The sequence below is a fragment of the Paramormyrops kingsleyae genome, chromosome 18 (assembly GCF_048594095.1).
Source record: "Paramormyrops kingsleyae isolate MSU_618 chromosome 18, PKINGS_0.4, whole genome shotgun sequence".
NCBI classification, from domain to species: domain Eukaryota; kingdom Metazoa; phylum Chordata; class Actinopteri; order Osteoglossiformes; family Mormyridae; genus Paramormyrops; species Paramormyrops kingsleyae.
The window spans coordinates 5662171-5689427 of NC_132814.1; the positions used below are offsets into that span (position 1 = coordinate 5662171).

The 27257-nt window shown below is 46.1% G+C and overlaps 1 protein-coding gene across 2 annotated transcripts; it reads right to left on the reverse strand.

Moving 5' to 3' along the window:
* Positions 1 to 323: 323 nt before the first annotated feature.
* On the reverse strand, positions 324 to 27257 carry LOC111852944 (uncharacterized). Of its 2 annotated transcripts, none has more exons than XM_072702076.1 (23): positions 25081 to 27257; positions 15773 to 15842; positions 15143 to 15214; positions 14653 to 14758; positions 14095 to 14184; positions 13814 to 14012; positions 13654 to 13728; positions 13388 to 13534; positions 12928 to 13095; positions 12225 to 12575; positions 8979 to 11944; positions 8710 to 8836; positions 8018 to 8123; positions 6945 to 7150; positions 6178 to 6275; positions 5912 to 5980; positions 5594 to 5742; positions 4869 to 4983; positions 4370 to 4557; positions 3729 to 3870; positions 3497 to 3623; positions 3183 to 3353; positions 324 to 3097 (listed from the first exon to the last, which is right to left on the reverse strand). In XM_072702076.1, exons 4-23 carry the CDS (start codon positions 14751 to 14753, stop codon positions 3074 to 3076), a joined length of 5619 nt encoding a protein of 1872 aa, XP_072558177.1. In that variant the 5' UTR covers positions 14754 to 14758; positions 15143 to 15214; positions 15773 to 15842; positions 25081 to 27257; the 3' UTR covers positions 324 to 3073. The 2 variants fall into 2 exon arrangements, with proteins under 2 accessions (XP_072558177.1, XP_072558176.1); XM_072702075.1 differs by having other exon boundaries at positions 12225 to 12578.

Sequence of the window (27257 nt, forward strand, 5' to 3'; positions counted from 1 at the left end):
AGAAAGTTCTGTTTTATCTGTAAATGTGAATGAGCTTATGTGTTTTTATAGGCAAAGAATGCCCTCTGCTGTTTGATTTTGTTCATTGTACTTGCATTTTTACAATAAGCTATTTACCGTGCTGTAACGAGTTTAAATGTGTGAGGTTTGTGTTCTTGTCAGCTTTGTGTCCAGGAGAGATAGGGAAAACTCTCAAAATTCTCAGGTCAAATATATTCTTTTTGGCCCTGTGTTTGCCCGAGTGTCTAAGTGCTTATGGTAACCTACATTGCTGCTGTCAGAGTGAAGTATCTAATGACAAAGGTTTGATAGTGACAAGTAAGCACAGTATTTCTCTCATTTTTAATGTCAATTTTTTCCTATGCAAACAGTTGACTGAAGTTCATGTGTGACAGCGCAGATTTACAAGAACATTACAGCAATAAACACAATACTAGTTTTCCAGTAAGTATATAGATCATTACATATTACAGTAAGACTACATTGACTAGTACATCCCTTGGCTTAGATATCACTGTACTACATTATCAATGGCATAGCAGCTGTTAGTTATTAGAGTAACTCTTTTCACAGATGTCAGAGGAACTATGTACTTTGACCAGGTGTCTCCTGGATCTGTGTCATTACTTTAATGTTCTTGTGGTGTGTTGATTCCAATACAGCAGTGAAGGATTCAGCTTTGTGTGTCAGTCTGTTACTAAGATCTCATATGTACTTCTGCTGAGAGAATGAAGCAGCCCAACTGTCCTAAGGTCTTGTTCAGTTTCACCAATCATAGAACAGACAGTGGTTTTTCACTGTGCCAGGCACCTATTTCATAGGCACATATTAGTCTTTTTGTCATTGGTGATATGACTGAAGTTATGGGCTAATGCCACAATTGCTAGAAATACTATTAAAACAGACATGGTAATGTGCACGACCAGTCAAAATTTTTTGCACACCACAGGTTTTTACCGGTTTCCCATTTATTTAAAAAACTGCATTTTTTTTCATTCTTAAGCATTGGAAAATTGAGTAAAAACCTATAAATGAAAATTTAAGTCAAATAAAACACGTTTCCTTTATAACATGGAAAGAATATGTAACAGTGCATGTCTGACATCCTATTAACTTTTTATGTGGTGATGGCAGAGTCAAATTCTAAGCTGTCCTTAACTTTAAATGCACTAGTTAACTGTTTCATCTCAAACAGCAGCATTTAATGTCCCTTGTAGAAATAACAGCAGAGAAAATTCGGCATTCTGACTGCTGCAGGAGGTTACTTTGATGAATCAAAGATATGACATTATCTTGCTAATAAAGGTATTCAAATGCTGAACATACCATAAATCTATTTGTTAACAAAGAGTATTTAATATATTTTCAGTAAAAGTTAAGTGTGACATGCAAATGTAGAATATCTCAGTGTGTGCGAAAACCTTTAACTGGTAGTATATGTAGCCACACTAAAACTCATGTTACCCATACATTGCATCATTTGAAGTTTATCAAAAGTTTTATTTTTATGCTCAGTCATAGTAATCTCACAAATTCACAGAGTATAGAAGACAAATCCGGCTCAGTTTCCTGTCTTTAGTTTCCAAACAGTGCAGTTTAAATAAACACCAAAGAAGGACAAATGTATATTGCAACAGGAAAATAGATTTTTTTTAAAGAAAAGTGAGAGCCCCATCACTAAAACCATTTAATAATTAATATTGACAAGTCTCACAATTTTATCCTTTTACCCAAAGATTCTTAAGGTCGGTCACACATATCAGAAGGTATTCATGTTTAATACAGTACAAAGACAGCATTCTTTAGAATTTATGCATACTGGCCCTGTTCTAAGCACCATTCTATAGGTTAACAATGTATTCCTGTATATGTTTATAAATCATGTATCAGTTCTGAAGAGGCAAGGGGAGATGAGCACCATTTAAACGAGAGTCTCCCAGTCACCCCTCTGAAATACCACACAGAATATGAACAGAAGATCATCAAATGTTACTTCAAACCCGAAGGAGAAGAGCATCAATGCGAATAAATAGAGACCGAGAAGTACATAAATAAATTCCAAAAATTAAAATTCCCGATAAAAAGACAAAAATGCCAAATGAGGTAAAACAAACAATTTGAATATAGTTAATAATAGTAGCAATATCAGAATAGTGAAACAGTCACTAAATAGGTGTATTTCAACAATCCAATCTTAAGTTTCAAAGATAAAATTATGTAAAATATGGAGACGACATATACGTGATTTGCAAATACAGATTAACGAGAAACAGTTTTCCTAGAACCCGTATGTTTTGAAGTATTTTGATACAATTTTTTTTCCTTAATGCTTTAGAAAAAAAGTATTAATCTCTATAATTACTATTTAAAATCTAAACAAATGTCACAAGGCCAATGTGGTAAACAACCAGGCTGTTTTAAACATTTCTCAAAAATATGCGAAATAAATAAAATTTAAAATAGCACCCCACAAGAAATACAAATAACATTTACAAATCCCAGGATTCACCTCAAAATCTGAGAACAAAACAGCAACCAATAGATCCAAGAAGCAGGTCACTGAGCTTCTTTAGCTGATAGACGGATTGCCCTGCCGTTCGCATAAAAACAATGTTGCCATGGCAATTGAGTAAGCACAGGCTTATTGTCTCCGTATGTAAACCCATCCTACTAGATTTGAAATTAGAAAAGGATGGACATGTGGGTGTGGTTCCCTGATATTCGGTTAAATCAGACCAACCTCTGCAGGAGATTGTTTGTGTCTCACTTTAAGGTTCACACTTTTCTGGTGTCGGCTCCACAAGCATGTTTTCCTGGTGCTTCTAAGCACAGGAGCCATTCCTGTTATTCTATTTTCTGTGGTTAGAAAACCAATCAGCAGCTGATGGAGGAGGGAAGACAACAGTTTCTTAGCTGATGCAGTGTTATGTAAACAATGTTGAGTAAACAGATTTTTGATTGGCTGATTCAGCAAGTATTAGCAGTCGTAGTATCAAAAAAACTAAATAAATACGATATCTTGTGTTCTCCAAGCGAGTTTTGGTTATGGCTGTGAAGGGGACGGGGGCTCTTCTCACCGCGAACTGGGAGCTGGAGACTGAGTGAGAGACAGGGATAAGAGATCAGAGTGCTTTGATATGAAGGGACATACAGGGAGCTCAACTCTGCATACAGTTTCTCACCAGAGTGAAGTTGTCGTATACGTTCATCAGTTCTTCCATGCGGTATTGCTCCAGCACCACCACCCCAGAGAGGTTCTGGCTGCGCAGGCGCGCGCAGTCTTCGCAGTGCACCACGTACGTCTTCCTGCTGCTGCTTTCGCTGGTCACAAATAGCAGGTTAAACACCTCCACCTGTGAAAACATTCAGAGGCCTTAAAATAGGCAGGAGTAACACTCTCTTGCATTACAAAGCAGATCTTGTAGATAAGCAGGAAGTGCTCAAGAGGCTGGATGATGGGATTTTCATGTCAAATCCCGTATTGGGTCAAACTCACATCACATTCGTTGCAGTAGTAGGCAGGCTCGTCCTTCACCCGGCTTTGGTAGGAGATCTTTTTTCCAGCCGCCACCAGCTGGTCCCGCAGAATCTGGATGTGCTTGATGGACTGCAGGAGGCAGTGTCTAAGGGGGCATAGAATGATAGCAGCAGTTTGGATAGCAGTGCTCTTGCAGATCCTGCTGGTGGAACTCGTGCACACACACAAACACAGTCGACGCTCCACTCACTTGATCATCTTGTAGGTGTCCGGGTCAGTGATCTTTACAGTACGGGCCACGTTCCATGAGACATGGATCATGGGCACTATGGATTTGACCTTCTTGACCTCATTCCACTCAAAGCGCTCCAGGGCCAGCTGGTACTGGTAGGCTATATGAACACAGGAGCAAACGGTCAATCTGCACGTCCTGATTTTGCCAAGTTCGATGTGTCTCTGGGTCATCAAGGGAGGAGACTGATTGGTTAAAGAAGTGAAATGCAAGCCCCAGGGACACATCAAACTCTGCAAAATCTGGATGCCCTGGTCAATCTAGTCTAAACCACTAGCCTGCCCATACAGTACGACTAATGAAAACCTTGTACTGTAAGAAGATTTAAAAAACAATAGTCGATCATCAGGAACTTTCCTGTTGCATTTATTTAGCACAGCATTTTCCACAGCTAAATGCAAGTGAGGATCGGAGAGCAGCATCAGCCACTGTCCCTTAAGCTACTGGGTACAGGGGTTTCCTCAAGGGCCCAATGGTATTATCACACTGCCTACCATGGGATTTGAACCAGTGACCTTGTGATTTCTGGCACAGAGTTCTAAACATACAGAGTCACACACCATTAAATGCCTATTAATTGTAACTCTTCTTGGACTCACAATTCAGTGGGCCCACATTCCAGGCAATGTTGTTGCACCAGCCCACAGCTTGGACCCAGTGTACTGTGCCAGCGTTAATCCACACCAAGTCCCCTGGACGCTGAATGAACCGGTACACTGGGATGTTGGATCGGTACAAATCCTCTAGGACTGGCCACCATGATCCTGTCAGGTAATCCACCCCATGCCTTGAAGTGAGAAAACATTTCATCAAATCTCTGCTAAGTGCTGCCTCGTACTTATACAGGTATTATGTATTTGATGCTTTATTAATATCAATATCTTGGTTTTGCAAAATGTAACCCCAGTTCCGGTCCTGGATTTCCCTACTCAGACATATCTTCTGCAGCTCACCAGCTAATTGCCAGGTGTAATAGGTGTGTTTGAGCATGGAAGTTTGCAAACTGTGTCACAGACTGGTTGGCCAGGACCGGAATTGGGGAACCCTGGACTACAAAACTGAATATTTGGCAGCAGGATGGAATGCTGTGTCACTCACTGTTCGCAGAAGTCATTGATGGCCTCCCAGTAGTTCTCATGCACAGCAAACCATTCGCAATCGCCTGGTCCAATGTTGATGTTCACAGAACAGAAGTTGTTGTTTTCTTGATGGCCTGAGTGTGACAGAAACTTATGGTTTATAGCTGCATGTAGACAGGTGGTGGGTAACGGAGGGAGATCATGTGCAGCATAAGGAGGTACAGCAAACCAGAAAGAATCATACCCAGAGTGAGACAGGCACACACCTGGGGTACGGTACCCATCCCATGATGAGACAGGCACACACCTGGGGTACGGTACCCAGGATGAGACAGGCACACACCTGGGGTACGGTACCCGGAATGAGACAGGCACACACCTGGGGTACGGTACCCGGAATGAGACAGGCACACACCTGGGGTACGGTACCCAGGACGAGGCAGGCACACACCTGGGGTACAGTACCCATCCCATGATGAGACAGGCACACACCTGGGGTACGGTACCCAGGATGAGACAGGCACACACCTGGGGTACGGTACCCGGAATGAGACAGGCACACACCTGGGGTACAGTACCCAGGATGAGACAGGCACACACCTGGGGTACGGTACCCAGGATGAGACAGGCAGACACCTGGGGTACGGTACCCAGGATGAGACAGGCACACACCTGGGGTACGGTACCCGGAATGAGACAGGCACACACCTGGGGTACGGTACCCGGAATGAGACAGGCACACACCTGGGGTACGGCTCCCTGGGACCTTCATGTAGAGCTGCACGGTGTTCATGCCCAGGATAGTATGGCCCACATGGCTTAACATATTCCCATTGGATGAAACACGCATGAAGGCTGGAAGCTTCAGAAGCTCTTGCAGCTGTGGCTTCCACCTGGGGTGGAGATTTGGGGCCGTGTCAACTGTCGCTTTCAATAACTCCCTGTATGTTCTTCCCCAGACTAATGGACTGGTAAGTTTTTAATAAACCAACAGTAGGTGGATGGGTGGGATTAGCCTATTGGGCAGGCACCTGCATGAGGGATACAGCTGTAGAGTCTTACCTCTTGGGGTCAGAGAGGTCAATATTGGTGCCAAACTTGATGATCTTTCCAAGCGGTTTCTGCTCCGTGCTGTGAAATAGAACCCAGGGTTTAAAATACTGATTTTCTGCTGCTTGCAGTAGCTTGTGATAAACCGACAGTAATTGTTCATTCATTTGTTCATCAAATGAGTACAATAAGAAAATAATAAAACTGGTTTTATTATTACAACCAGGCTGAGTGACAAGTTTTTGCTCCAGATGGCTGGTTTAGGACTGGGACTGTACCTGGGGGTGCCTGTGTTGGTAGGTACGTTGGCTGTAAGATCTGGGTTATGGCCTTGTTCCTCCTCCTCTTCCTCATCCTCACCGACTTCCTTCTCCTCCTGCAGGAAGGTCACACACTGGACTTCAGTAAGGCTTTTTATGACTTTGTCGCATTCTTCCATTTTACCCCATGTACGCATACTGACTCGTACAACGACCCTTTTAAACATCATGTATTTTAGATCATTTAAATTATTTAAAAATGTTTCTGACATCACATCCTTTCGCAATGCGACTATTGCACCTGTACCCATGGCGATGTGATGATATCCATCCCAACCCCCCTCCCTGTCGCTACTGGGGCAAATTTGGTCCCCTCCCCCAATATAAAACTCCTGATGCCACTGACCCATAATTTTATGCAAATTATGTTTAATTTATGCCAATGTTAATACAATTGCTGCTATAGGTTTTATTTTTATTGGTTATTTTATTATTTTTATTTTATTTAAATTACTTTATTGTTCTTATAGTTCTATCTAAATCTCTTCTATCATCTGTACATAACTTTCCTAAATATTTTATTTTCATCAGGAGTTTGTTTTTGTAATTTAAGAGAATTTCCCCATGGGGATTAATAAAGTAATTCTGATTCTGATTCAAAGTGTCATTCTTAGTTAAAAATAGCTGGAGGAGACTAAGATATACTTGAGTGGTTTAAACAAAGGATCAAAGCCGCAATCAACCTAATAGTGGCATTTTAGGAAAGTGAAAGTTAGGAAACACACCTGCAGGCTCTCCTGGAAAGATGAGGCCTGGTACTGTGCGTACTTTGCAATGGTGGTGTGGGAGCGGCTGCTTTCACAGGGCCAGGTTTGGGTGGAGCCACTGGGATCCCAGTTCTCATCTGCCGGCTGCTGGACTTGAGTTCGTACCTCCACTGCATGTTCCCCATTGGCCTCTACCAGTGACTTGGTGGAAAACAGGCCTAGACCTGGAGAGTGGAGATCTGTTCATGTCTCAATGATATATATAAGTGTCCAGTGTGTGTTAATGAGTTGTTCAGTTTTGGGAGTGAGCTGCACACATTCAGGCCGGTAGGGTGAAGGGAACCCGCGGTGTGATAGTGAACTCAGCGATGCCACGTGCTGCGTGGAGATGTCAGACATCCTGATTTTCAGTTCAATGTGTTCCTGGGTCAACATGGGAGGGGTTTATGTTTCACATATTTATCCAATCAGTCTTCATTGTATGACATCACCATATTGGTCTGTTTTACCTCATTTTCAAAATCCGGGCTTCCAGCCTTCCGACAGCAGTGTGTGGATCAGCAGGCTACACCTCTGTGCTTGTGATTGGAAGGTTGCTGAAGCCTTCTTATTATTATGTTATTATTATTAAAGACGCACCCTTACATTGCCGTGTACAGCCTTATACGCACCCTTACATTGCCGTGTACAGCCTTATACGCACCCTTACATTGCCGTGTACAGCCTTATACGCACCCTTACATTGCCGTGTACAGCCTTATACGCACCCTTACATTGCCGTGTACAACCTTATACGCACCCTTACATTGCCGTGTACAGCCTTATAGGTAACCATATTACGGTGTTTTCTCTATGTTTATCTTGCAGCTTAACAGAAAACACTGCATTTCATTAATGCAGTGATGTCATACAAAGACTCTGATTGGTTAAAGAAGTGAAAAGCAAGCCCCTCTCTTGTTGACCCAGGGACACATTGAACTTGGTAAAATCAGGACGTGTTGGAGATGCCACGTGGTGTGATATCATGGGCTTGAGTGAGGAGCAGTGTGGGGTAATGGAAGGGGCAGCACTGTGGTGACTGAGGAACTCACTGAGACGCAGGGAGCCGGCCAGACCTCGGATGACAGTGATGGGATTTTTGGGGTCAGTGCAGAACTGCAGCAGCACTGGAGAGAAGGCATCCCTCTTGCTCTCTAGCTGCAGGAGCACAGACGTTAAAACCTCTCAAAGACCATAACTCAAGTGCAGATGTCACACAGTGCTATACATCATGCACCGTTCAGCACAGAGACACTCTCTGCCAGATGCATGTTTATATGACAAGGGCATGTGGGAAAGAAGATGCCGAATGTGAGACAGATGGGTTATTTTATGGAGTCACTTGAAATTCAAAGGCAAAGCAAATAAGTCATCTGGGAAACGGGACTATAGGTCAGACTGTATATGGGGATGCAGGAATAACCGCAGAAGCATTTCAGCAGGATACTGACTAAGCTTTCACAAGGAAAAGCGAGTTGCCTGCATGCGTTAGGTTTACAGGTCTTCATGGGATGCTAGGTAAGGACATTTTACAAGCAAAAATCACTTATGTCAGTCTTACATAATTGTCTAAATCTCAGTTTAGCAAAGGGGAATGAGGGGGAAATTCGTATACAATGTCATGAAGTCAACTGTGATACAAAGCAATTGAGATTTGAATTAAGAAAGTATTTTACACAAAAGGTGATGATGTTCTGAATAGCCTCCCGTGTAGCGCAGTGATATGTGGATATTAAATACTCACATAGATGCTTGGGGTGGGGGGATTAAGCTTCTCCCGTGGAATAGGCATGCTGCTGACCATCTTGGGCTTGACAGAGAATGCTGGGAGCAAATAGGACTCTCTGAATTTGCCTTTCACCCTTGCTCCCCTGGAATGGCAGATGAGAAAATTTTTTGTCATACCCAGGATATGGTAAGTCAAAAGGGTAAAAGTATAAAACAAAATGCGGCAGGCAGTAACAAAACCTTAAGCATTGAAGAAACATCCTTTCAAGTCTCCAAACTGCTTACCTGCAGGCTTGGACAACCTCAGAAGCTGTGTTTTTGATGGTAATATCTGAGAGTGGGATCCTCTTCTCCTCAACTTCAGAGGCGATGAAGGTTTCCCTGTTGCCGCTCTCTACCTTGATCAGTCGTATTTTCAGTTCTCGGGGAGGTCCATCTGACAGGGCCTTCAGTTTCAGTAAGTCAGCAGCACCCAGAGTTGGGGGCCCATTGGTAGGGGTACCACTTGTGGGGGTCACTGCTGTTGTTGATGCTACACTTGTAGCTGTGCTGCTACCAGGGGCGGCTACGGATCCTGTGCTACCTGCGGCAGGAGACTCACTTTCTCCCTCCTCCATTCTCTTGTCGTCAAGCTGCACACACCCTTCATTGTCACCAAGGGCTGTCCTCCTTTGGGTCTCCTGTACCCCCTTGGTCTGCAGGTCAAGGTTTCCCAGGACCTGCCGGGTCTTCCGGTCTTTGCGCGACTTAGTCTCCTTCAATCGCTTGTTAGACATGGACCGTGAGCTGGACCCCAGAGAGGCAGTGGATGAAGAAGAGGAAGAGCAGACTTGAGTCCCTTCCTTTGTTCCTCTGTGCTTTTTCTTCCTCTCTGTGCTTTGCTGTTCTCTTCTGCTGCGCGTGCTGCTCTGTTTGCGTTTTTGACCCTTCTCCCTCCCTTGCCCTTTGCCTTTTGGTGGTTCTGCAGTGTCCTCCACCTCCCTTTCCATCTTGATCCGACCTCCAGCTCCATTTGGGAGGGGATGTCGGGTAAGCAGGACCTCACAGCTGCGACCCAGTTCCTTCAGTGAGGCTCTTGGGATAGAGGTTAACTTCAAGTTACAGTGAAATGATGTAGTTGGCAGTCCGAAGGGAAGAGAGGATGATGAAGAAATGTTCTTTGTCTCTGTCCCTGATTTCCCACACTTCTCTTTCTTCCCTCCGTCTTCTAAAACAGCTACTTTCTTTTCATCATGCTCTCCCCCTGGCTCCTGGCATTCTCCTTTAGGCAGATCAGTGTAGGCTGGAGTTTGGCTGGAATTTTGCCCAGGAAGGGTAGTAGGTGAGGTGCACACCTCGGGGCAAAGAGAGAGGGATGAAGAGTACTTGACCCCTGCAAGGGCATTAGGTGGAGGTCTGCCAAAGGGGCCTCCACGGTAGGTATATCTCTGGCCTTCCGGAGCAGAATCCAGTGATTCAAACTTTCCACCCATCCCTGTCTGGTGAAGGTGTGGCCTCTGGGACATCTCTTGTGAGTTGTCATCTTGCTCTGACTCTTCTTCTTCTTCTTCATCCTCCTCCCCCTCACCTTCTTTGGGCAAATCCGGCAGTCCATAGAGCTTGGCAAGGTCACTACGGCGGTAGCTGGTTCCCACTTGTGGCAACCTTGATGGGCACTGTGTGGAACTGAGATTCAAAGTATGCTTAGATATCCTCCGGTCATCGTCTTCGTCATCCTCCTCACAAGGCAGAGATGCTAAGGAGCCCTGCCTGCTAAGCACGGGAGGGCTGGCAAGGGGATCCGGCCCCAGGTCATCTCCACAGTGCAGCTTAGGGGCAGGGAGGAGGTCAGGGGCACAGAGAGGGTCTCCATGGGAGAGCGTTTTGTCTTCCTTTTGGACAGGTTCATCCAGCAGGCACATGACAGAGAGCAGACCATCTGGTCGAACATTACACAGCTCAGAGGGTTCATCTTCAAAACGAGTCCCACCTGGAGTTATGCGCTTACAACTAGATGTTGGGGAGGCTAGAGCATCCTTGTCAGAAGTCAGAATCTCCTGTCTGGGTGTCAGTGGAGTCAATGACTCCTTGCTGGAGGTTAAGAGTTTTAAAGACTCCTTGTTGGAGGTCAGGGATTTCAAAGGCCCCTTAGTGGGTGTCAAAAGCTTCCTAGTACAGTTATAGGGTCCCTTGATGGAGGCTACAAGTTCTTTGCTGGCTGTCGAAGGTTTGAAGGTTTCCCTGATGGAACTGCTGCTGGTGCTCTGGTGGGTCTCCAGGCGGGAGCCCTTGAGGAAAAGTTGGGGTAATTCTTTTTCCCGCTCTTTGTTAGGACTTGTAATAATCTCCAAAGTGCTCTTGGCATTAGGACCCTGTGATGCAAAAGTCCCTCTTCCCTCCCTCTGTCTTTGCTTCTCGCGTGCAGATGCCGTCTGAGGGGTCAGTGGTGGTGGCCCATGATTCTCTGAAGCCGCAAGGACAGGAAGGGCCCCGGCGCGGCTCAGCGATGGGTAAGGAGATGGGTTGCTGGGGGGAGAGGCCATCAAAGGAGAGGATGGCTTCTCTTCCTGGCTGCTCTCCTTCTTTTCTTCCCCTGTGTCTGTCTTCCTCCAACTTCCCTCCTTTTTTTCCAGCTCATCGCTCTTTGTGTTCTTGTCACTTCTTGCCATAATCTTCTCCTTCTCCTTCTCCCGCTCCATTTTCTCCTCCTGCAGCTGTCTTTCCTGAGCTTGAAGGTGTTCTTGTAGCTTTGCCTCCAGCCTATCCAGCGCCTCAGCCATGCTCTGCGGGCAGGATCTGGTGGCGGCTGGATCAGGTGGGCCGTGTGGCGAGCGAGGCTGTGAGCCATTCGGTCTGCTGGTGATGCCGTTCTCCTCTGACATCTGGTATCCTGAGCATGCTGAATGTGGGGGTGATGCTGGAGAGCGTCCAGAGGCGATAGAGCAGCCATATGCGGGTGGGGCGTTTTCTTGAGATGCTGACTGCAGTGAAGGGGGTTCCAACTGTCTAATTCCACTACTGCTGCAGGTAGTGCTATCCACTGGGGAGATGTCAGAGGGTGCAGTGGGCTTGGCTTGGGTCAGCACCACCCAGCTGTCACTCTGAAGAGAGCTTGATTGGCTTAGTGGTTCAGTGGATGTGGTGGTGCTGCTCATTGGGTCTCGAGGGCCAGTTTGTGAGGGGTTTCCACAGACAGGCTCCCTGGGCGCCTTATCAACCCGGTGCTGCTGCTGACCCTGAGATTCTATCCCTGCCCTGGAGGGACCCATGTCCTGTGAGAAAGAAGTGGTTAAACACCCCGACTGATACCTTTGCACTTCTGAAACATGTATAGTCCTTCATCCACATGCATTGCCAGAGATGAAAAGTTCAGTTCCAGAAATAACAAATCCAGACCAAGATTTTGTTTCAGCGAGCCAGTCACAGAGTACTCAACTGCTTGGCTGAAATAAAATCTTGGTCTGAATTTGTGAACTTTTCCCGAACTTTCCACCTCTGTCCATTGCAGCTTGACAGACAGGCAGATTAATGAGGGGTGGGGGTGAGGCTCACCAACACGCTCTTTCCACCTCTGCCTGCTGGCGTCCAGCCTTCGACGGGGTCCAGATGCTCGGGTACTGTGCTGCTGCCAGTGGGAGGGGCTGGCTGGGAGGGACTGTAAGGCACGCCGGTGAGGCTCGCTGGTATGAGGTGGGGCCTATCGCTCACCACCCCCCGAGGAGTGGGGCAGGCTCGGGGCTCACGGCTATGGGTGGGTGGACAGGGCGGGGGTGTGGATTTGCTGGGCTGTGCTCCGTGTCGGGGGGCATAGTTCAGTGTGGAATGTGGGGTTGGGGACCCTGGCCAGGGCCTGCACAGTGGGGGTCTGTATGGGGGCCCTCCCAAAGACGGACTGGAGGACTCCTGCTGGATTGGAGGTAATGAGGATGTTAGGCATGAAATACAGGACTGTGTCGGATTATCAGTACCAACACAGCGGCCAATCAGTGTGCAGGCTCACTTGCCCTGTGATTATGCTGTTAGTCTGCGTTTCACACATGGGCATATAGCATGGGAGTCAAGAACAAGCACCTGCGATGGGAAGGTGAGTAGATCAAATCCCGGGTTGATCTGCTGTACCACTGAGTAAGATACAAAACCTGAACTGCTCCAGTAAACTATCCAGCTGTACAAATGGAGACAGCTGTTAGTCACTGTGGGGAAAAGTGTCAGGCTCTTTTTAAGGAAAGGGTGGTGACAGGGACATCAGAAATACCTGGAACTCCAGAGGTCCAGCCTTCCTGTCGTTCTGAGCCCAGGCTGCTTCACCTTTATGGGTAGGGTTCCGGAAGGCCCATTTTGGGGACATGTGACGAGCAAAGGGGGGGGCTGGCGGTGCAGGGTGGCTCTGTGTTGGGAATCGTTGCAGAGTTGGGTGGAAGACCTGGAGAACGAGTAGGTAGTTCAACATTTGCTTCTCATGGTGGAATTGATCGTGTCCAGCAGTGGGCGCTATAGTGCTGACAATAGGGGGTTTGTGGTGGGGGTAATTGAATCCACATGGATTATCCTACAGAGACCCTCCTTTCCAATAAAGCCTTTGAAGCTAAATGAAGTGTTTTATGCTATGTGAGGCTGCTGTCCCTCATTCCTTGTATGTAATTTCAAAGGCTGACTTTCTGAACCTGAATTCCCTGGTGCTTAAGATGGTGAGGTGGTGGGGGGGGGATGCTGACCTGCTCAGAGCTGGAGCTCCTTATCCTCTTGCTGGGGCAGTTTTCAGCAGGGGGAGGGGTGTGCTGTATGACGGAGTGTTCTGTGTGGGGGGGGGCGGGCCGCTTCAGGTGTCCGCCCATCATTTTTCCTGGGCCCCCCCTGCACTGCTGAGTACATGAACCAGTACTGTGAGACTCACTGGCAAAAGTGCGAGTCTGTTTCGGAGCAGTGGAGGAGAACTGGTAAGAACACTGTGGAGTGTCCCAGGGGCTGCGACAGGCCCTACCTGCTGGGGGGGGCTCCACATTTCTCCCACAGGGGTGTGATTTCGGGGGTGATGAAGCTGGTGAGGAGCCCCGTACTACAGAAGAGGAAGAGGGTAGTCAAACCAAAGTAAACTGGGTGAGATTCGTTTTTCTGGTGATTACATTGTTACCCGCTCTTACCCTAAGCTGGTGATGGGCCCGCGGGCTGGGTCCATATCCGCCATGCGGGTGAGGGCCGTTCTGGTAGCAGTGGTTGAGGACTCTAGTCTGATGCCCATGTGGCTGCCAAGGCCCCCGGTGGAGGAGTCGCATGTCCCTCTGCACCCCCGGGCCCTGTAAGCCCCCCTGCTCCAGCTGGCCTCCACTGCACCCTGGGGAACTTGGAAAATCGGCAGCTTTTACCAGTCAGACCACATGCGAGTGTGTGACAGAGACTGTGTCCGGCCTTGGCCGGCGCTCACCTGTTTTTGTGGAATTTGCGAGGATGGCTCGGTCCAGTCATGTGACATGGGGTCATGTGGGGGGGGAATTGGGGTTGGCTGCCAGTGCACCTGGACACAAACAGATGCCGGATTACAAAGCCGGAAACAGCGGTGACACTCTCAGTGTCGCTTCTCCCTGTGATCCCTCTCCTCCCCCAGTGGTACTGCCCCCCTACAGTAATGGGAAGGCAGTCGGCCACTACCAAAAAGGGCTGAAAAAGGGTGACCATGAAAAGAGCCTCCGTCTCACACCTTAGTTTAACCAAAGTAATTATAATGACTCATCGGCACCTCAACATAATATTCAGCAGGTAACCAAACAACATAGAAGCCACTTCACTGACAAATGAAAGACTGTTACTACACATGACAATGAATCACACAAACACAAGCCACAAAGAGATAAACAGTGATGGACTGTAATGGCAAGTTCTCATGGGGTCAAAGGTCAACGTTATAATCAGTGCCTTTAAAGCTTGAATATTGTTGGATTTAGGAGAGAGGATTCACATGTAGAAGAGTAATGCATGAGCTTACCTTGTGGGTGGAGCCCGAACCCATGGCCCCCGGTATGGTCTGTCATGTGGGTAGGGGTCCCGTGTGCCACGCCCACTGAACTGATCCACTGAGTGATGCATTCAGCCTGGCCGGGGGGGGAGGGTTCACAGGTGAGACAAATGCACAGATGTATGCTCACACACACACACACACACACACACACACAGGTTTATATTCACACCTCTGTGGAGACCGTCCCTTCATTTCTATGGGCAAAACCCTGATCCCAACACTGAGAACCTTAACCGCCACCCAGCCCTAACCTTAACCATAAGTAACCAAACAAAATACAAGTCATTTGGTATTTTTAGATTTTTGATTGCAGTCACAGATGTTTTGTGTTGAGTTTCCTCAAAAAAATGGTTCACACAAGGTCAAAATAACAGGCTTTTATCATATTATGGGGACATTTAGTCCCCGAAGTGTAACATATACATAAGCCACACACACCACTGTCCATGAGACTCACCGTGAAGCCCTCCACTGTAGCACACAGGGCTCTGTCAGTCTGTGTGTGCACTCAGCCTCAATCCCTTGCTCTCTGTTGGACAGAGGCAAAAATGACTCTTGAAGCTGCAGTTTTTCTTACTTTTTACTGTATACATTATACATTGTTCAAGTCTCCCGCAGGCTCAGGGGAAACCGGTACGGCTCCAGCCTTTACACCAAGACCCTTACTGACGTCTGGCTGGACGTCATGTCTGATTTCATGGAGTTATTCTTGTGAAATAGGACTGGCACCCGTCAGCAACCCTTGATCACGACTCCACCCATGAATGACAGCTTCAGTGTGATCATCCCCTCCTTCACTCACCCATTCCCTTGTTGCACATGTGCCCCCGTCAGCCTTGCCTACCTAATAGGAATCTTACCAAGTCTGACAATCAACTTTAAATACAACCCAGTATTCATTCGTTTCATCCGTCCATCCATCCATCCATCTTCTGAATGTTTATTCAGTACAGGGTCACAAGGGAGCCTGGATCCCACAACCATAGGGCACAAAGCAGGGGGTGCCCTGGATGTTATTCCCGTTCTTTGCAGGTCACTTTCCTGGTACAGTCTGTGCCTGGTTGTGGTACTTGAAGCTCCATCTTACCTCCAGTCTCACCAGAGGATCAGCTGCAGATGTCAATCACCATCCCTCTGGGATTCGCTCTGCTGTCAGTCTGGGGGTTAGAGAGAGAGAGAGAGAATTCTTATTTATGAGTATGACAGGCATAGGCAATATAACACACACACACACACACTCTCCGATCACTACAGTCTCCCATACACACACATGATTTGTTCCATTATTTTACCACACTGCTCTCAGTTTGTGCCACTCCCATGTGCATAAACACAAAGTTCCCATGAAAATGGGGAAAACCCACCTTTACCTCTAATGTAATTCTAATCACATTTATTTTTATATCGCGCCTTTAATAACAGAGTCACCCCAGAGACACTTTACATGGGTGTGTGGTAATAAATTCCTACATGATTTATACAGAATATTATATGAAAGAGGGGAAAGATGAAGACAGAAACAAAGCTAGAAGACAAGAGGAGAGGAACCTAAAACTTCCAAGTAGTGAGAAAAAAAACCTCTGATAGTCCAAGGTCAACTGGCTGTGTAGCCCCCTCTGGGTGGGCTGACATTACAGAAAAACAGAAAGAGCGGCTTGCCTCCTAAAAGCACGGTGTGAACTGAGGTCAAGATCAAAGCCAAAGTCCATCAATGAGTCAATTTTCTGTGCCGGCCTGTGGGAATCTGCAGATAGAAAGCGGCACCCGTGATGTCACAGTTCGTATCATGATGTATCACTGTTTGCCATACTCATCAGCTTTTCCTGGTTCCAGTGACACACTAAAGTAAAAGTAAGGATGCACATTTCTGCTTGTTCTATACAGTGGCCATTTTTCTTTGGTGCGGGGGGGGGGCGGTTGGCTGGAGTATATTTGATGCACTAATGAGGTCTGTTGTAGATAACAGTGCCTGACAACAGTGCTTGATAATACTGCATTACCAGAATGCCAGAATGTTTGTTTAAGCACCACATCTCTCCCTCTCATTCACGCAAAAACAAGCAACAGGGCAGTGCCTTTTCCTGTAGCTCCCTGTAGCTGCCTGAGCCCAGCTGTCCTACACAGTTAACTGAGGTTTATATTTTTAAACTCCCAATGTCTTGCGACTGTTCCTTCCTGTCCAGATCTAGAAGGTCTCTGTAAAGCAGTGTACACATTCAGTTCAGTTGTGTCACGTAGGACAGAGATGAAGAAAAAACACAAGTTCGGAAATCAGTCGTCCATTTTTCAGGCTCACCTTATGTTTGATTATGTACTTGAGATGATTGTATTGGCTGTAGCTTAGTGGCCATCACTCTGCACTGTCTTTACACGAGTCTATCATGAGGCTAAATGCATGAGCAGACAGGAAGCTGCGGTCATAAGCACAGGAAATGCGCTGTATACTACGAGTTTTCCTGTTAAACATTATTAGGAGCTGTCTCAGTGTCTGGCTGGCCCCAGTGCCACTGCTCACCACGCACATTCCCTCATTTAACACATCCGCTGCCCCTGCCCACACAAACACACTCACACGCGCTTACTGTCACCTAAGAGTATGTGTTACTTGTTGCCGCTCACCCTGCAAACACGACGGGAGGAAGAGTGTCTATTTACAGTGGCTGGCGATAACATTTCTGCCCGTACGGCAGCTCCGTGCCATTTCTCGAGTTGATCTTTATCTCCTCGGCGAGTTTACGCATTTGCCCTTTAACCCCCCTATAGGTCAAGCAAGGTAAGACACTTTTAAAATTAAAATCTGCAGTATTTAGGCTCTGAGTTTCCTTTCTCTGTTGATGTGCACACGATTAACTCTGATCACATAACAGGGGTAGGGAAAAGAACAACAGTGATCCTGGGTGGAGACTGCTCCACTTTCCGAGATAAAAGCTACAACTCTCACAGAGACTGTGGCGCTTCCATTTTCTGTAGCAGGAAAGCCACATTCATAGCCTGTTATTTTCAACCACAAAACCATTGTCAGTTTGTCCCTGTTCTCATATGTATAGAAGAGATAAGCCTAAAGGTGCTGCTGAATGGGTTATGCGGCTTTGGTTGCTCTGACCTTATTTCTCGGGTTATAAACCCCTATTTCCCTGCCAGCGAAGCCATATGTGGCTGACCTAGTGCAGGCAGTACCTCAAGAGCGGGACCTCAAATGCTTCCGCTTCCTGGTAGCTGCTCATGCTCCGATTCTATTTATCTGAAGGCAACATATTTTTATAACATATTTAAATCACTCAAACACAAACTGCAGTGCTCAGAAGGCTGCATCTGAAATCCTCTTGACTTTCCTGTATTTAATCTGCATCTTGAAGCCAGCTGGGTATCATAATATCCAATACAAGACTCCTGTCCTTCTCATAGATGTGATATCAGCCACTGCAAGCACATTACCAAATATGGCCCTGGTGTAATGACCGGGAAGAACGTGCGCAAAGTTTATGGGGGGCATTTATTTCACACAGTACGGTAATTTTGTGTTATGTATATTGCATAATGTGAAACATTATAATAGCACTTTGCAGGGAAAAGAAAAGCTATTGTGTGATGCTGGGGGGGGGGGGGGGGGGGGGGCTGTGTATGAATGTGTTCTGGTTTTTAAGATTATGTATACTGTCAAAACCTAATAAATATATTGTTAAAAAAATATGAAAATGTAGTTAAAAAAATATGAAAATGTAGTTAAGATGTATGGGATTCATATTCTTGGGATATGTACAGCACTTCACAAAAAAATAGCGCAATAAATATTTAAATAGCAACGACAGCCCTTTAAATTTACTGACAGGGTGAAGCTATGTGTGCAGCCTGTAGGCTAACAACTGGGTCTTTTCTCCAGATGGGTTTTGATTCATTTGCTCAGCTCACTGATTCATGAAGTGAACACTCCTTTGGGGATGGGGAGGAAGCCGTTACCTCCATATTCCCAGGCCTACTTCTCCTTTCTACCTCCTGTAATGACCGTTTCTTTGTACCGGAAGGTCATCTCCATCTGCACCATTACACCTGCACTTCTCTCTGAAGTGCCTTCACACCTCTCTGTGAAGCACCTTCACAGAAACACAAACTGCTCCTTTCCGCGTTAGCAAACGACCGGGCTGGACATTGGGTTTCAAAGGAATTTGAAGCTAAGAGAACAGTATTAAGGCACGAAAAACTGAAGGGTTATGTATAGAATTATGTATAGCCCATTATAACCAGTTAGAGAGGTTCATCAGTCATGTTGATAGAATTAGAGTGTGGGCAGGTACACTTCCGTTGCATGTACTCTTTGTCGTAATTACACTAGTGTTTCTTGTAGATACGTTTACCTTCGCACAGCTATTCATGAATGTGGGGCTGTAGATAAGCTCCAGTCTTTCTGTGGGTGAGCAGGCCGTGCTGTTATTTAGAGTAGTCCGGTCCTCGGGGACCCGCAGACCAGTTCATGTTTTTGCTCCTTCCCAGCTTCCAGTAGGGAGCAAAAATGTATGCTGTCTGGCAGGGAGTTGGGAGGGAGCAAAAATGTGGATTATCTGCGGGTTGCCGAGGACCGGATTGGGAAACACTGTGTTAGACTGTCACTGGTCTAACAATTGCTCCTGAGCAACCAAAGAAGGGGGTTGTGTTACATAGGCAAGTCTTTCCTTAAATAAGGCACGTCAGATTTACAGACTATAAACCTTAAACCCACAGCACAATGCAATTTTGTCCTCATTTATAGCTGCAGTGTAATTCTCACTGCTAAATGCAAATAAGTGCTTCTTGCGAGCATTTTGATGTTACCAGATGTTACCAGCTTCCCAAAGATTATTTACCCTGAATCTAACTGTAAAAAGCTGGCACAGCATGGCTAGATTCAAGGGATGAAGTGGGTCACACGTGAAGAGTCACCTCAAACCGCCAGAGTCACCTCAAACTGCCAGAGTCACCTCAAACCGCCAGAGTCACCTCAAACCGCCAGTCACCTCAAACCGCCAGAAGCTCCAGCTGCACTCCAATCATGCAAACAATCAAAATAAACGACAATTACCCAGAAGCTGTATATATCATCGATACACAACAACAAAGTTATCAGTTATTTAGCATTTATTTTAAGAAATAGATTCCATACTGTAGCCTTTGAGGTGCAATAATCTGCAGCTCTCATGCTTTGAGCTAAGTATCTCAGCATGGCGGCAGTCACAGCAGCAACAGATTAATCTGGGTAATTGCGAAGAGACAGGCGGTCAGCCACTGTGGTGTGTGTGTGTGTGTGTGAAGTGCTGCTGCGTATTCCCTTAGAGACAGCGGGGTCTGTCACCCAGATAGCACTGACCCGACTACAGCTCAGTCTCTTAAAGGGACGAGTTTCTTACCCTCCAGCTCCCTGAAGCAGAGAGGCTGGCAGAATTGCCCCGCCCATCAAATGACATCACAGCAATGTCCCGTTCCCCTGGACAACCTTCCCTGACAGCACAGACTGGCTTTCCCCAATGCCCCCTACTTGGCTTAATGCCACTTATTATTAGATTCATCTTATCCATTTTATGTTTCAGTTTTAATCTGAAGAAATAATCGTCTACCCAGGATGCCTGCTCTTCAATTTCTCTAAGCATTTAGTGTTGGGTCTCCAAAACCTTTCTGGATTGCCCACTGTAATGCATTACAGCACGCACACACACAGAGGTTTGTAATTATATCTTTGTGGGGACTCTCAATTAATTTCTATGGGGAAAACTCTAATCACAATATGACAACCTTAACCCCTACCCAGCCCTAACCTTAACCATAACTAACCAAACAAAATATGAGAATTCTGGCATTTTTTGTTTTCTGATTGCATTCACAGATCTTTGTGGGGACCTGAAAAATGGTACCCACAATGTCAAAATAGCAAGTTTTTATCACATTGTGGGGGCCACTTGGTCCCCACAACATAATATAAACATAATCCACACACAGACACACGTGTACGCATACCATTAAAAACTGCTGTAACACATTTACCAGAATCAGAGATTATACTGAAATGATGTTGGATGTATTTGGTTCATGACTGATGGAGGGGAATCTGAAATAATCCACAGTGAATGTGGCTCAGATAAAAAATATACAGGCTGAAGGAGAGCAAGTGAGTGAGAAAAGAGAGTGAGAGGGCGAGAGAGAGAGAGAGAGAGAGAGAAACAGAGGGAGGGAAAGAACAAAAGTTATTTAAAGTCAGCAGCAGGAGAGTTAGGAAAAGTACATACAGACCCTGAAGGTGAGAGAAGCTCTGACACTGTGAGAGAGAACACTGATACTACAGCTCGATGTGAGATGTGGATACTGACACTAGCTGTTATTGGGAGAGAGAACACTGATACTACAGCTCGATATGAGATGTGGATACTGACACTGTAGCTGTTATTGTGAGAGAGAACACTGATACTACAGCTCGATGTGAGATGTGGATACTGACACTGTAGCTGTTATTGTGAGAGAGAACACTGATACTACAGCTCGATGTGAGATGTGGATACTGACACTAGCTGTTATTGTGAGAGAGAACACTGATACTACAGCTCGATGTGAGATGTGGATACTGACACTGTAGCTGTTATTGTGAGAGAGAACACTGATACTACAGCTCGATGTGAGATGTGGATACTGACAATGTAGCTGTTATTGGAAGAGAGCACACTGATACTACAGCTCGATGTGAGATGTGGATACTGACACTGTAGCTGTTATTGTGAGAGAGAACACTGATACTACAGCTCGATGTGAGATGTGGATACTGACACTAGCTGTTATTGGGAGAGAGAACACTGATACTACAGCTCGATGTGAGATGTGGATACTGACACTGTAGCTGTTATTGTGAGAGAGAACACTGATACTACAGCTCGATGTGAGATGTGGATACTGACAATGTAGCTGTTATTGGAAGAGAGCACACTGATACTACAGCTCGATGTGAGATGTGGATACTGACACTAGCTGTTATTGGGAGAGAGAACACTGATACTACAGCTCAATGTGAGATGTGGATACTGACACTGTAGCTGTTATTGTGAGAGAGAACACTGATACTACAGCTCGATGTGAAATGTGGATACTGACACTAGCTGTTATTGGGAGAGAGAACACTGATACTACAGCTCGAGGTGAGATGTGGATACTGACACTAGCTGTAATTGGGAGAGAGAACACTGATACTACAGCTCGATGTGAGATACTGACACTGTAGCTGTTACTGGAAGAGAGAACACTGATACTACAGCTCGATGTGGATACTGACAATGTAGCTGTTATTGGGAGAGAGAACACTGATACTACAGCTCGATGTGAGATGTGGATACTGACACTGTAGCTGTTATTGGGAGAGAGAACACTGATACTACAGCTCGATGTGAGATGTGGATACTGACACTGTAGCTGTCATTGGGAGAGAGAACGCGGATATTACAGCTCGATGTGAGATGTGGATACTGACACTGTAGCTGTTATTGGGAGAGAGAACACTGATACTACAGCTCGATGTGAGATGTGGATACTGACACTGCAGCTGTTATTGGGAGAGAGAACACTGATACTACAGCTCGATGTGAGATGTGGATACTGACAATGTAGCTGTTATTGGGAGAGAGAACACTGATACTACAGCTCGATGTGAGATGTGGATACTGACACTGTAGGTGAATCTGTGAGAGAGAACACTGATATTACAGCTCGATGTGAGATGTGGATACTGACACTGTAGCTGTTATTGGGAGAGAGAACACTGATACTACAGCTCGATGTGAGATGTCGATACTGACACTAGCTGTTATTGTGAGAGAGAACACTGATACTACAGCTCGATGTGAGATGTCGATACTGACACTAGCTGTTATTGTGAGAGAGAACACTGATACTACAGCTCGATGTGAGATATAGAAACTGACACTATAGGTGATACTGTGAGAGAGATCAGTGATGCTACAATGCAATGTAACAGAAACACTGACACTATAACTCAAAATGTGACAGGGAAATGACATTAGCAATGTGGAACAGGGACACTGACACTAATTCTACTCTTGGGGGGGGGCTGGCACTAACACAATAAGCCAGCCTATGTGACTGGGGCACAATCATTGTAAATGTGCATTTGCAGTGACACTCTAATTCTGTGAATATGAGGGACACTGACACTATAGTTCTGTTTATGTAAGAGGGGTACTTAGGGCTAAGGGGTACAGAGCAATTCTGCTCATGTGGGGGGGGGGGGGGTCACTGATCCCTAATGGCCATGAAATGACACAGAAACCCAGTCAGCTTTTAAGGGTGTCATGTCTGATGAGGCTCACCTGCATAGGTATAACACAAGCAGTGCCAGTATAAGTGTCACCCTGCACACTAAACCTCACTGGTACACCAGAGGCCTGAAGCCTCATGTGACCCCAAGCCTCCAATAGGCATGTATGACATCTTGTGAGGCTTGTGTGAATTATGTATGTGTCTCAAGGCTGTAAAAACACATTTGGTCTTTTGGTTTCCTGTCTACACTTGAGTTTTAGTAACTGACAACTGCTTATGTCTAAAACACCCCCCACACGCAAACACACATGAAAATGTGCATGCATAGACATTAGCATTTCAATGTCTATCGAGCAAACCAAGAATTCTTAAAAAAAAAAAATTGCAAAGTAATCTTGGCATTTTTAGTTGGACATGAAGTAGACAAGGCAGAAAAAGGGAAGTAGGGAGTTGAAGATCATGGAGATAATGTCAGTCCATTGCAGGGCACACACAGTACTCTATGGCTATGTTTTTGTGGGGGGGGGGGGCATTGAATTTTCTATTGCCACCCTACTATATGCAATACAGTTAACAGGGTGGGGGGGTTGTGAAATTGATGACTGACAGCTGGTAGTAAAGTAGGTGAGAAAAGACAATTGGTAAAATACACGGCATGTTTGTGGCATAAAGTGCCTGTCTGGAAGGGGTGACTGCATAACTCACAGAGCAGAAGGACGCCGCCACTGACCAGAAGGCTGCTGATGCGCTGATTAAGGCCCAGGTTCAGAAAGTTGCAGGTTCAGAGCAAAAGAGCGACGCTTAATCTATAATGCTGTCAGTTAAATAAGCCTGAAAAAAATCCACATTTCTACTACAAATTTCAATAAAGGCACAGAATTAGTGAATAAATAGCCCAGCTTCGCAGAATAATGAAGTACTGGATTTACTGAATTTTGAATGGAAGTGAGCAAAATGAAAAGCTGTGAGCCTTCAGCTGCACACATGATCCACGGTGTATTTCAAGTGAGTGTCTTTTCCACTGTGATGACAGTGGGACACCTGAATAATTAACCAGAGTGAGAAGCATGCAATGGCCCCAGAAACCCAGTGCAAGAGCTTGCTTGGCCACCCACAGCAGGCGACGGACACGCGCACGGAACACACCGGTGTAGTGAAGCGGGAAGCAGCTTCGCCAGAGAGGTGACATTCAGGCTCAGCCAAACCCCAGCATCCTGACAGGAGGCCCAGAACCACTTGGCGATTTATGGATTCAAGCCCTCCTGGTGAAGGAGGGAGAGGGTAATGTTACACCCCCATATTTAAACCACACCCCATTGTAGCCACATGGCTTAACGACCCTCTGCAGAAATTTCACCCAGTTTAAGGAAAGACACCGAAAACGGTGGTTTGCGTTTAAATATACGCATACAGTAGTGCTTGCGCATATCTGTGCATGCTCAGATCCGTGCTCACATGCTTACATTAGCGGAAACGGTTTTACAGGCGTGAAGAACAGAGACCTATATGGGCGCTGCACCCATTCTCCGCCGTGAATATTTTTCCCCGAGGAAGGGGCATCGTCATGGTAACTGGCATCATCATCCTCCACTGAATGATTTCAAGTGATTGATGTACAGGGGGAGACCAATTCGCTGCGCAGAAACACAGAGATCAGTGACCGACGCGCTGCCGTGCAACACGCGGACGGTGTAGAGTAGAGTGGATTGGGGCTCTATTCTGTCACACGCGCACACTCGCACGGTTACACGCGCACACGCCTTTCTGAGTGCTGATGACACTGGCGACCCACAGCTTCCTATACAAAACAGACCCGACCTTATAACCTGCACCCTAGTGTGCGCCCTTACGCACACATGCTGAGCCACTCCGCTGAAGACATATGGGGCTGTATTTCACAGTAGCCCACCCGTGGTTGTAGCCCAGCAGCGAGAGAGCGAGGAAGAGAGAGAGAGCAAGAGAGAGCCTGACTTCTCATTTTTAGGGAAGAGAACAAAGAGACTGGCAGGAAAAGCAGGAAACCGCATGCTCCAAGTTGCCCTGTCACCTGTTTTAGGAATTCTGTTCTAAAGCAGGGTGCATGTTTGTGCATGGATGCTCCTGCATGCTTACCTTGCCGATGTGGGAGCAGTAGCAGGAGCAGCACCTCCAGGAGCACAGGGTCCACACTCCACCTCGTGTCTTTCTCCCTTTAAACCTCCCCTTGCTGAGGCGCTCTGGTGATGCTCTTTCACAGAAAAGCACTCCAGAGATGCTGGGGCTTGGATGCCGTGCGATGATTCTACTGTGTAAAAAAAAAAAAGAAAGAAAAAAATCCTCCCAAAAAAAAGAGTGTGTGTGAATCTCTCCCTCTTCCTTTCCCTCTTCCCTTCCTTCCTCCCTTCCTTCCTTCCTGTCTTCCCCTTCCCTTCTCTCTCACTCTCTCTCCCTCACACACACTCTTTTCGCTTGCTTTTCCACCTCTCAGTAGTCAGACAAAGAAAGAAAAGGAGCAGCTCGAGAGAGAGAGAGAGAGAGAGAGTGCAGAGAGGACAAAAAAAAAAAACACACATAGCCCAACCCCCCTGCAAGGCTGCCTGCTTCACGTCTCTAAACAGACCCTCCCCCTGTTCCCTCGTCTACCCTCTTCTCTTCTCGTCAGCCTCTTTTCCTGCCCCCCTTTCTGTCACTCGCTCTCTCTCCCTCTTTTCCTCCCTCTATCTCCCATGTTTCACTCCCTGTGGGTCAAATATATTGAATTTCTCTCTCTCTCTTTCTTTCATTCTCACTCTCTTTCCCCAGGGCTAATACAGGAAGCAGAGATACTGATAACCACAAGCAACAGGGGCCAGCTGACCTCTGCGTGTGTATGTGTGTGTGGCATATGAAACTTCACCGTCTCTCTGCAGTACTCACAGCTATGTCCAGCTTTGCAGACAAAACAGTGCCTTTTTTGGCAAACTGTGGCAGTTGGTACCTAGATATAACTCCAGTTCTCCTGGACCATCCACTCTTTTCACCACATTCAGCATGCAGCTCTGTCTTGGCCAGTGATGGTTCTGTAGCAGTTTGCAGCAGCAAAGCATGACAGGATGCCTGGATGCCACTTAGCAAACAGACCCTATAGGATAAACACTAGCATGTTATCTTTGGCTTGGAGACCACTAAATGAATGGCATCGAGGCTTTTGGGAAGCACATCTCCTTATTAGGGATGTCATAAAACAGGGAGGAGGAATGGAGACGGATGTGAGCCCAGGAGTTTTGGACAGATGGAGCAAGGCAGTAAAATACAGGGCAAACCTTCTGTGGATACAGATACGCAACATGTAACAATCACAGAAGGATGTGGAGATAGCACCCAGAAAAATATAGGAGGAGATGTGATATGTGATTGCATTCTTTACTCTTCATTCTTTGTGCTGTTTGTCCCTTACATTTCTGGCGCCTGGGTGTGATTCAAATAGTGTCTATTTCAGATCACACTGTAGAATACCCAGAGTTGGACGACTATACAACACACAGACACTGTGTTGGAGGAACCAAAAAGACTGAGAACTTCATTTATGTTCTTTTAATCCAGCAACTTAGACGCTTTGTAAAGTGACAGACTAAATGAATGACACAATATCCAGACACACAAAGAAACCATTCTTTAGCTTTCATATACTTTAGTCGAACTGCAGTCTCGATGGAGTCAGGGAGTAAGGACATCCTCAGGCGAGCTGCACGTGTGCAAGAAAAGCTTCTGCAACATCTGGCCTCTGTGAGAGCTACACCTTCACCTTGGTGACACGCGATTCCTGAACATCATGAACAGTTGGTGCATGAGAGCATGGAAATGCGTTTTTGTAACTATTACATTGCGGGGACCAGATTGTGATAAGAATGCGATAATGTGATGATAATCTGCAACTTTTTACCTTGTGGGGACGTTTTTTCAGTCCACAAAAGGACAGTGTCGATTTTATAAAAATCTGTGAATGCAATCAAAAAGCTAAAAATGCTGAAAGCCTTGTATTTAGTTTGGTTACTTATGGTTAAGGTTAGGGCTGGGTAGGGGTTAAGGTTGTCATTGTTGGGATTAGGGTCATGCCCATAAAAATGAATGGAGAATCCCCACAAAGATCTGAATACATGGACTGTGTATTTAGATTTGTGTGTGCATCTGTGTGCGTGAAAGTGTGCATTTACGTGTGGTGAATGAGTGTGTCTGTGTGACAACTTGTAATTCTACTTATACAAAAGCTGAACCGCAAGATGCTAGCAACCCCCATGGTGACAGACTGGTTTTTCAATTACCTCAATTAA

Coding starts and splice junctions, on each gene's coding strand:
- LOC111852944 (XM_072702075.1), bottom strand. CDS start 14,753: ATGCATCACTCAGTGGATCAGTTCAGTGGGCGTGGCACACGGGACCCC. Junction 13,729..13,813: donor GGGCCCATCACCAGCTTAGG/GTAAGAGCGGGT, acceptor CCTCTTCTGTAG/TACGGGGCTCCTCACCAGCT. Junction 3,624..3,728: donor GACACCTACAAGATGATCAA/GTGAGTGGAGCG, acceptor ATGCCCCCTTAG/ACACTGCCTCCTGCAGTCCA.